We start from the raw sequence: 11,362 nt of genomic DNA, 5'->3' as shown, positions 1-11,362 counted from the left end.
CATGTTCCTCCATGTGCTAGCATCCTATTTAATCTTCACATCGTATCTTCCTATGGAGTTAATCAGTTAAACCCTGTTGCCATCATCTCGAAGAACTGGTTGCACACTTAAATTCATCATCTGGAATTCTGGATGCTATTTCTCTGGCCTGCTTGATGTTCACAGTCTCAAGGGGCAAACACTTACTCTTACCAGTTAGTGCTCTGAATTATCAACTCTGGATCTGAAACACAAGAGCTTGCCTCAACACCTGAAAGCTGAAAGCGGTTCCTGATTTGCTACCCCTATCACTGTATGTTGTTACCCCTATCACTGTGTAATGTACATATCAATCCAAGCAGAAACATCAGGAGAACTGAAGGATCTAAAAAACACAAGGCAATAAAGCTCACATCTTACATATACATAGTTACAACTTACGGGTGATCTGTTCTCTTGTCAACATATCTACTGAACCGATCAAAAGGGAAGACGATTCTACGAAGCCACATTCATATCCTTCACTAGTTGAGAGGAGCAACAAACTCTGGTTTGGTCATTCGTATCCTTCACTAGTTGAGAGGAGCAACAAACTCTGGTTTGGTTTTTTCATGCTTTGCTACAACGGCTACGAGCACCAGTTCCAGCATCCGAGCGAGGACGGCATCCGGCCAGTTCTCCTGATGTGCTCTGCCTGCTCTGCCGTCCTTGCGGCACTACGGTCCCTCTTCGACTCCGCGTCAGCTCGCTGCTCGTCCGCAGCATGCCTTGTGGACGCGAGCTTGCTCATCAGCCTGTCCTGCGCACGGGCTCGCATCCTCTCCACATCGACCTAGAGCAAATGAAACATGAAATATTCGTTAACATGGGCAGTCGACAAATGGTGTTTCCACAATGAAAGGAAAAAAAAAGGTATCCAAGTCTCGAACTATTTGATTCTGTATGTTCTAAAACATGGTAATCTGCGGCAAAAGCATGGCCAAAAGAATACTAGTACCAATAGCTTAAAAAGCTACTCCCTCCGGTCCAAATTACCTGTCACCGATTCAGTGAACCTAGACAGATTTTAGGCAACACTTTGCCTATATTTGCGATAAATAATTTGGATTGGAGGGAGTAGTAAACTTGTTATGATAGAGCCTAGACTCGAAGCATATCCAAACGGCAGAAACATAACTGTGTGATAAGAAATTTTGGTGAAGCGGAGATAGGAGTTAATACATTTCGATCTGAAATGAAGGACGCTACTTCTTTTCTTTTTAGAGACCAAAAGTGCAAGACATTACTCAAAGGTAGCAATACAGCTCACAGCAGTGATCACAGTATACCAATATCATGCTATAAACTATGTGCTAAGGCGCAACTGCTAACCAGGCTGAGGCAAAATCTAAAAGATAATAGCAATGCTCAGCTGAACAAACTTCCAATATGGATTATTCCGTGTCATGAACATTAGAATCTCGTGGTACAAGGCATATTACAATAAGTTGGCCAAAACTCAGACGAAAACATATGCATCAGAAGGCTTATATTGGATGGCAGGAAGTAACTGACCTCGATTTTCCTCATTTCAGCTTCAATTTTTGCTTTCTGGTGATCTTCCCATGCGTGGATCTTGATTTCTTCGCGTTTAAACCTACACAATAAGGGCCATAACATATTAAGTCACCAAGCGCCTAGAGTATTTAACAGGACAGAAAATGCACTTAATTATTATCACCTTGCTAAGTATTTTGCCTTCTCTGCCTCCTCCCATGCAGCTGCACGGATTTCAGTTGCATTCTGTGTAGATTGGTCCAACGACACTTTCTTGAGAGAAAGTGATGCATCCTTTTCCTCTTCCTTCTTACTCGCCCACGCTGCGATGCTGGTTTTACCTAGCTGGGTGCCAAGAAGCATTATTTCTCTCCTTGTCTTCAGTTGCAGCTCCTGTTCGCTTAATTCTGCATTGCTACATTCACCGCGGTTGATAATAGCACCGGCAGCATTGACACCCAATGTCCTTCGTGGAGTAGTTGGTCGGGAGCAATCCGGACTTGTTGCTCTCAACGGTGTTCCTGTACGGGATGGTTCTTGGCTTGCAATCGGAGTCATTTCGGTACCCATATCCCTCATCGATACTGACCGGACTGTTGGTGGGGGTGGTATGCATGCAGTGGCACTCTGAAGCGTGGTAGATGAGTCGCAGCTAAGAGTAACTGCAGAAATTTCAAAAAAAAAATATTCATGGTTATTTCTTATGTTCCTGTTAGAAGATATGCACGTAGACAGATGGCGTTGTTCATTTGGAAATGGGCGAAAGGTATTTCTCACTCATGATTTATTAATGCTAAGGGTAAACAAACAGTTCAACATGGTGAGTCATGGACGATTGATGAAACTATGCTACATAAAATCTGGCAAAGAAATATTCTTGCATCACCTGCAGGGTCTATATAAAGAAGCAAACAAAAGAGTGAACTATTTGCATTTGTTTATTCATGCATTGTCTTTCAACTTAGCTACTGGATTACCAACAAAGCTTTGTGCATTGTCAAATGAAAAATTATGATTTTGAATAATACTGGAGGAATCTTGACATAGATAATACGTGGAGCCCTCCATGTTCTAATGCTCTGCTCAACTAATGATCCCTGATAGAATAATTAATCAGATGGCATACTGCACCACCAACTACTTTATGAGAAGTGCAAGAGGTGGGATATGGCAACATTAAAGAGTTCACTACTTACCAGCTGAATCAACTATCATACTTTCCACTGCAAGTGTAGACTTTGCGCAAGGCTCCACTTCCGGATAGGGATCAGGCGTGGCCCAGCTCGCCGCTTTCTGCCACCCTATCTCCCTCTTCTCTTGGCTCGGGTCTATCCTCTTAGTATCTATCTCTTCCATGGCCTCCAGCACAACCTTCGTCGCCGGAAGCCTCCCACCGCCAAAACCACTCTTCTCCATCTTCCTCGGGAAAGCTCCATTACCGGCCCTACCAGGCCGGTTCGCCGTCGGGCTGGCAATCCATTTCTGGGCATCGTCCCACTTCGACGGCGGGTGCTTCGAGAACGGCGGAACCGCCGCCGCGGGCGCCGACCGAGCGGAGGCCCCTCGCTCCTTGTGGAACTCGAAGTTGGACGCCACGCTCTCGGAGTCACACGAGTCCTCCTCGGGCACCCTGAACCTCGAGCCCGTAGAGTGGGCGTCTCGCGATCGGTGTCCGCCGCCGGTGTCTAATGAGGACGATGATCCTGACATGGTGCTCACCATGTCCACGTCCTTGTATTCTTCGGATATGGTGTCTCCTCCTGCATCAGAACAATGCCACGGTTTTCACAATCCGAAATGATGAAAGAAGTTCAAGTTTCAGGCAACATACTGTTTATCGATTTTAGTTCAGCTTAATCGGCATCTCATGCAACTAATTCAAGTACGAAAAGCATTGCTCATCTACTCATCAAAGCATCAACCTCAGGCTCAAACGCAAGATATGAAGGATGTGTAATAAATGCGTAAACAAATCAAAGAAGTCATCATTGCAGGTACAGTGAAATGGGACCCAAAATTCAGAGACAAAATGGCCCAAATCGAGCAATGCAGGCGGTCATCGGCAGCAACGGGGGAGGGAGGGAGATGGAGGTGCTCACTGCGCGCGTCGGAGTCGGATCTGACGGAGGCCATGGGCACCGCGCCGTACTCCTCCTCCTCCTGCTGCTGCTCCCCGCCGTCGTCGCCGGCGTCCTTGCGCCGCCTCTCCACGCCCAGCAGCATCGCGCGCAGCCGCTTCGGCGAGAAGCCTCCGCCCTAGTGAGCAGACATGGCACGCGTTACTCCGCCGGGCTGACCAGGAGAGAAGGGATAGGAGGAGCAATGGCGCGGCGGAATGAGGGCGAGGCGCAGTGCGTGCTTGCCTGAGTGGGGAACGACGGCTTCTCGATGCGCTCGTACTCCATGGCGGCGGCGCGCCGGCGGCCGGAGATCTGCGGCGGCGGCGGCGGCGGCGTGGGAGTGCGAGTGGATGGGATAGTGATGGGGGTTGCAGTTAAAGCTAAAGCTAGCTCGGGAGTGTGTCTACTTTGACCGCAGTTTGACGGGCTCTGAGCTGACGCTTTTGCTGCTCGCGTTCCCAACAATTTACATTTGTTGCCACTGACCAGTAGTCAAAGATTTTAATCGTTTCACGACGTCATGGTTCCGTGGAGAAAGAAGTTCACTTTTGGTCTTGAATTCTAGTGAAAGGTTATTTTTGGCTCTCCAATTTCTGTTTGGTTTAAAGTAAACCTTGTACTATCAGAATCATTCACTTTTAGTCGTGATCCCTCTTCATCCAGACAAATTTACTACCGATGGCCAAAAAATCAAGGCAATTATGCAATAGAAGAGAGGCATGTCGATGATAATAGGCAACGCAAGCGAGCTTTCATGTCACAACGCTTTAAGTGAATTTAGTCTAATATTCACTAGGGTAGCTAAATTCAAGTTAATTAAAAGAGACCGAGGGGGGGCGCCCCCAGCTTGTAGAAAATTTGTGAATGAATTTTTTTACATGGCTTGTAGTACATTTCTTTTTAGTATTTTGCCCCTTCAGGTTGTGAAGTTTGTGGTTTTCCCCACAGATATTCTAGCAAACTAGGCCACTGCTAATATTAGTGCGTAGCCTCACTCGTTATGGTATGTATGTAGCATTTTAAAATGTCTAAAATGTCTTATATTTGAGAAGAGAAAGTATCAAGGGTTGCTTCCATAGGTGGAGCCACACCTAAACAAGGGACTATTTAGCTTAACTCCATTCTAAATTTTTTGTACGCCTGCTCAAGTAATTCTGGCTCCGCCAAATGGCGCGCTACTTCGATGTATTATTTCGACCATGACACGGTGTCAGCAATGAACATGCTCAAGCGTCTGTTAATTCTATAATACGAAACCATCATTCGAAAAGAAGTGTGAAGCACTACTCTGCAAGTTGGGAAAAAATATTTTGAAAGATCAACAATTATTGACGGCGCAACCATCATAAGCTGGCTTAAAACATGTTTGACCCGCATGATTCCACAAGCACCGGAACATAAAACCTGTGATTAGAGCATCATGCATGCACATAGGAACCCTACCCAATTGAATTTTTCGTCAAATTTTATTCGATTGCGTAACAGAAAAAAAGTTGTTTTTCTTTCCAAAATCTTGGAGAAAGGATGATAAATTTCTCTTGGAGGTGTGGCATAATCTTTCACAAAAAATACTACGAAACTAAATTCCAGTATCTGACATTAAGAAAATTTCTGGGGACTTTCATCTGCGGGCTTCATGTAAATAAATAATCGATAAAATCCCCGCAGCCCTCCAGTGATCCCTTCATTTGAAAAAAAATGAAAAAAAATATGTTTATAAGTTTCAAAAAAATCTGAAAAGAATCTGGAAATAGTCAATGATGTTACATACAGGCATGCAAAATTAATTTATATTATGGGCTACAAAAACTTGACAGAAATATGATAAATTCAGAGGTTTAAAAATATATACGTAGTACTTAGATCCACAAATTATTTGAATTAAAAGTGCCCATCGTTAGGAGTGAAGCATGCCATGGAGGGGGGCAAGATGGGAAATATTAGGATGCACGGGACGAGATGATGCGGCGATTACCTCACTCGGCACGCGCTCCCCATTCTACGCATCATTGGCCCCCGCGCCTAGCCGTTTCTCACACAAGGCTGGCCGTAGCCACGTGTCCAACGTCTCACTGCCAGCTGGACCCACGTCTAGGTCTACACCACGTGGAGCCGACCCTCGTTCTGTCGCGTGGCGTGTGAGTGACTGACTGGCTTGTCGAGCCGCTGCCGGTGGGGCCCAGTCCCAATCATGCTGTCCTTTGTTCTTGTTCCCAGCAGCACGTGACCGACTGACTCTGACTGAGGTCGACTGAACGTTCGAGCCGTCTGGATGACAGGTGGGGTCCCTCGTTTGGGTTCGGTACAAAACGGGAACAGGCCAACGGGTTTGTCCGTGTGTGGGTGAGACCTGTTTTAGTCGTTGCTCGATCCAACGGGTTCTAATCAGAGGTAAACGACTCGTTTCAGTTTCACCACCATTGGTCGATACAGGACGAGAGCATCTCCACCGACCCCCTCTATTGCAGTCTTGATAGCATTTTGGGGTGTAGTTTTTGGGCTCGCACTGGTGCGTCCCAGCGCACTCGCGTCACGTCAGAAAACGGGCTTGGACTCCGCCTAGCAGCCAGACGCACCGTTTTCCCCATCTCCTACCCACGCATGAGCCGACTTCCACCCTCTAGATCGCCACCGTCACCGTCGCGCCCCTGCTTGCAATTGACACCGCCGCCTGTCCAGGAACCACCGTCCATCGACACGGCCGCCAACCCCTCGACCGGCGGCCGCTGTTTCGCCCGGAAAAGAGCTCGCCGCCACCGCGGCACAACCGCCCCCGCCCTCAAGGTGTTCGTTGGATTGCCGCGATGGACAACGACGACGAGATGATGGTGCAGCTATTCACGGAGGAGCAGAACGTTGAGGCTGTCCGGCGGCAACAACGGCAACTGATTCTGACGAGTATGTTGGGCGTTCGCCAGCCTTTCTTCGCCGTGCCTCGGCGCGGCGGCTCAAAGCTAGGCAAGAGGAGGAACATCAACCGGCATCGTCAAGCCGGCGCAATGCTGCTTGACGCTGAATACTTCAACGACGACGTGACTCATTCGCCGAAGAAATTTCGGCGCCGATTTAGGATGAACAAGGATCTGTTCATGAAGATTGTCTACGGCGTCAGTGAGTACGACGACTACTTCATGGACAAGCAAGATTGCATAGGTTTGTGGGCAGGGCCGGTCCATACATTTTGGGGGCCCCGGGGCACAACTACAAGAAGGGCCCTTATTGACAAACATAAATTTGGAATGCATGCTAAGGATCGAATACATAATGTAGGTTGAATCTTTGAAACATAAAACTAACACTACAAAGTAATTTTTATTGCAACGATCCAAGGAGTATGAAAATATTTTTGTTCTATCAAAAAGGAGAATGCATAGCGAGAGGTCTCTAATCCGTGCCAAAGAAGTTACTTTTATTAGTGCGACAAGGAGACCATACTTTTTCATCCGCAAAACAAATAGCCTACTCAAATTTGACTGCTACTTGCTTTCTATCTTGCTAAATCTGAAATGTTCCTCACTCCATGTCTTCATCTGAATAGAACTTCTGTAAAGCTTCCTGCAGAAGGCCCAATAAACCAAACTTAGTCACACCCATGAGCAGCGAATCGAATTGAGGAACGGGACTACAGAAAGGACAAAGTCCTACCATATCTGATCTGTCAATCATCTGGTTGATGGGATCATAGAAAACTACTAGAATATTCAGAATGGAAAGAGTGCTCCTTGGAGAATGAGATTGTGCCATTGGTCTCCATGAATGGTTGCGGCGACCTCAGAATCGAAAAGTAGAGCGGCGGCTCTTCCATGTGATTGGAAATTTGGGAGGACGAAGGAGATGAGTCGGCAGGTAGAGAAGAGAATGATGCCACGCTGGGCCGAGCAGAGGTACCGTAGCCATCCATCGATTCATTGGGCCATACCGATCCAGTAATTTGGTTCACGAGTAATCTTCTCATCGCCACTGTCCAGCTACGTGATGGGCCTGATTTTGCTACTTGGGCGACCATATTATTTTCTCTCTCGCATTTCAACATAAGGCAAGAGTAGCACGTACTATTACCTGGGTCGAGGCCCTTGACTCCCTGGGGCCTAGGGCAATCGCCCCGCTGACCCGGTCTATGGGCCGGCCCTGTTTGTGGGACTTCACCTCAATTCAGAAGTGCACTGCTGCAATGTGTTATCTTGCATATGGAGCTCCTTCAGATACAGCCAATGACTACCTACAGATGGAGGAGTCGACATGTTCACAAACTCTCTACAGGTTTTGCTCAGTCGTCATAGCGGTGTTTGCTAAAGACTACTTAAGAGCACCAAGGACAGATGATACACCTCGAATCCTGGAAAAGAAATGCAGCAAGAGGGTTTCCTAGGATGTTCGGAACCATTGACTGCATGCATGATGATCAACCATTTGATTATCAAGGGCCTCTTGCTGAGGTAGGGCATGTACTCCAATAATTTGCCGCTTTTGTTCACATGCATCATGAAATTCGAGATGCAGGTGTTCATGCTCAACTTCAGGCGGATCTAGTTGAACATCTGTGGGCGAGAAGAGGAGCCGCCAACAATGCATGATTTAATTTCTATTTGTTTGATTGTATGAATAATTTAATTTCCATCTGTTTAATTGTAAGAATAATTTATTTTCCATTTGTTTGATTGTATGAATAATTTAAGTATTATTTATGTGATTGTATAAATAATTTAAGTATTATTTGTGTGATTGTATGAATAATTAAATATAGTATGAATAAAATATGATTGATATGTTGTTTCAAAATATTGTAAAAAGAAGAAAAAAATTTGGCGGCCGCCGTATGGGAGGCGCCGGTGTGGGAACAATGTCCCCAAACAGAGGATTGATACGTTGCAAACGTAGATATAATTTTTGATGATCTATGCTTGTTTTACAACAATGGCTATATGTTTTGTTTATACTTCGTGACATTTTTATGCATTTTCTGGAACTAACCTATTAACAAGATGCCACAGTGTCAGTTCCTGTTTTTTGTTATTTTTGTATTTCAGAAAAGTTGTTCTGGAAATATTCTCGAAATTGGACGAAACAAAAGCCGAAGTTTCTATTTTGCTGTCACGAAGACGGAGTCCAAAGGGGAGACGGGGAAGAGCCAGGAGGCGGCCACACCACCTCTAGGCGCGGGCACCCCTGGCCACGCCTAGGCATGGTGTGCGTCCCCCGGGTGCCCACCGACATCGCCCTTTGGCCTATAAATTGACATCCTCGGGAAAAACCTAAATACCTGAGTCTCCATCCACGAAAAGTTTTGTAGCCGCCGTCATAGTCGACCCTTGTTCGGGAGGGTTCTGAAGCTCTTCCCGGCACCCTGCCGGAGAGGGATATCATCACCGGAGGCCTCTTCATCACCATGTCCGCCTCTGAAGTGATGCGTGAGTAGTTCATATTTGGACTACATGTCCATATCAGTAGCTAGATAGTTGTCTTCTCCTCATTATGCTTCATATTTAGATCTTGTGAGCTCGCTAACATGATCCAGATCATCTTTATGTAACGCTACATGTTGTGTTTGCTGGGATCCGATGAATATTGGGTACTATTGAGTTGATTATAGATAGGTTTTATATGTTCTTTGTGATCTTGCATACTCTCCATTGCTAGTAGATGCTCTGGCCAAGTATGTGCTTGTGACTCCAAGAGGGAGTATTTATGCTCGATAGTGGATTCATGCCTCTAGAAATCTGGGAGTGTGACAATAACTTCTAAGGTTGTAGATGTGCTGTTGCTACTAGGGAGAAAAAACAATGATTTATTCAAGGATAATTTTATTGTTTACTTTATACACTTTACTTATTGCAATAATTTGTTGCTTGCAACTTAATACCCAAAGTTTTTCGGATGATATCCTGATGGTAGATTATTAGTCATAGATGCAATTGATTACGGTCTATAAATCTTATTGTAATGCCCAAATAAATTTTATAGTAATCATCTTGTCATGTATGGTCTTTATTCTGTCAATTGCCTAACTGTAATTTGTTTACCCAACATTTATTTATCTTTATGGAGAGACACCTCTAGTGAACTATGGACCCCGATCGTTTCTTTTACACTGATAAAACCGTCTACTGCAAATACATGTTCTGTTTCCCTACTGATCTCTTTATTTCACTCCAAGCAAATATTTTTTTCCACACTATATGTCTATTCCTTTGTTATCAGCAAAACCAGTAAGATTGACAACATCACTGTAAGTTGGGGCAAAGTAGTTTGGTAGTATTGTGTGCAGGTTCCATGCTGTTGTTGACACCGGTAGTGCACCCTGCCGAAGTCAGCTAGTAACAACCTTCATAAGTGATTTTTTTTTCCTACTGGTCGATTAAACCTTGGTTTCTTTCTGAAGGAAAACTTGCTGCTGTGCTCATCATACCTTCTCTTGGGGTTTTCCAACTGCATTACTCTGCACAACATCAAGGATGCACTGCCGGCACCCCACATACGACAATGTCGACGCCCCTACCGGCGACTATTTGGGACGCGCCGGTGGAGATGCTCTGAAAATCACGTTAGGGTGTCTTGTTAGATCTGAATGCGTAGAATTTGGATGCGTTGGGTTGACTTTGACCAGTGCAAATCCACTGCCATTTGAGGTTGACTCTTAGACTCCTGATAAGCCGGTCTTTGAGGATACAGTAATATACTAGTATCATGCATATGATACTAGTGTATGATAATATCTCTATAACACGTGATATCATGTAGTAGCATCATAGTTTGGCGAGATGGTTCGAGCGGCCACTCAAACCTAGCCTTAACCACCTCTCCCATCCTCCGCCCCCCTAATTCCCACCATCACCGGTGGTTGCCGCCGGGCAAAGACCGTGCGACTGATGGCAGCTGGAGGGCCTCCCGTTGCTGCTCCATGTGGTATAGTAATCTTGTACGGGAGGGGGAGACCATTGTTTCAAAGAAAAATATAAGGTTTAGACGGCAATAAATACGATTATTTTATCACTCATCAGCATCCCAAGCTTAAACAAAATATTATTACGGAGCCTCGAGAAGGAAGAACTAGCATCAATTGTATTCCAAAGTTTAGATTAAAATTTGTGCAAGTATATTTTAATTGATAAAAGCTATAATTGTAAATCGATATGTCGTTACAATGTCGAGTTGGCCAGATAAGGAAAGTTCAGTTAGATGTAAGCCAGGTGAAATCAGAATTCTAAGAATGTGTGTAGTGTTTTTGTACACGAGGATTCATAATATTTATTTTCTATATAAATTTTACAAAATATCAGCACAAGGAATCTAATGGAACACTTACATGTACATCCTCGCTCGCTCGCGTAAAGATGCACACATGCAAACATGTTGCAAATATATCCTAAAATAGAGAAGGCGTGATCCAAATAGGAGCCGATTCATCCAGCCAAGGAAATAACCTAGGCCACGCTTCACGAAGGTCCTGGAGGCTCCTCTTTTCAAAGTTCCAGATACCTAGGTCTTGTCGCACTATCTGGCCGAATTCGGAGCAGTCGTCCGTGAGATAGGCGCAGTTTGGTTGAAATGCCGGAAAGTCCATGGTTGATAGGCAGACGGCAGAGTTGTACCCAAGGAACAATGCGTGCTCTCCGATGCTTCTCAACTCCACCAGCTTCTGCCTTTCAATGTCGACCTTGAAGACTAGGAGGTCGCCCGTGGAGACCGCTATTTTCTCCCAAGACTCGCTTGTAGTATCTTCTTCCTCC

The 11,362-nt window shown here is 45.3% G+C and overlaps 1 protein-coding gene across 1 annotated transcript; it reads right to left on the bottom strand.

The window, feature by feature from the left end:
- Positions 1-365: 365 nt before the first annotated feature.
- LOC124686271 lies at positions 366-3,920 on the bottom strand. The gene is made up of 6 exons (XM_047220245.1): positions 3,879-3,920; positions 3,615-3,771; positions 2,712-3,275; positions 1,700-2,177; positions 1,534-1,615; positions 366-811 (listed from the first exon to the last, which is right to left on the bottom strand). Exons 1-6 carry the CDS (start codon positions 3,918-3,920, stop codon positions 608-610), a joined length of 1,527 nt encoding a protein of 508 aa, XP_047076201.1. The 3' UTR covers positions 366-607.
- Between the last annotated feature and the right edge of the window lie 7,442 nt (positions 3,921-11,362).

The sequence above is a fragment of the Lolium rigidum genome, chromosome 2, assembly GCF_022539505.1.
Source record: "Lolium rigidum isolate FL_2022 chromosome 2, APGP_CSIRO_Lrig_0.1, whole genome shotgun sequence".
NCBI classification, from domain to species: domain Eukaryota; kingdom Viridiplantae; phylum Streptophyta; class Magnoliopsida; order Poales; family Poaceae; genus Lolium; species Lolium rigidum.
This window is presented reverse-complemented; position numbering and strand designations above follow the sequence as displayed.

Coding starts and splice junctions, on each gene's coding strand:
- LOC124686271 (XM_047220245.1), bottom strand. CDS start 3,920: ATGGAGTACGAGCGCATCGAGAAGCCGTCGTTCCCCACTCAG. Junction 3,276..3,614: donor ATCCGACTCCGACGCGCGCA/GTGAGCACCTCC, acceptor GTTCTGATGCAG/GAGGAGACACCATATCCGAA. Junction 1,616..1,699: donor AAGGCAAAATACTTAGCAAG/GTGATAATAATT, acceptor CTTATTGTGTAG/GTTTAAACGCGAAGAAATCA.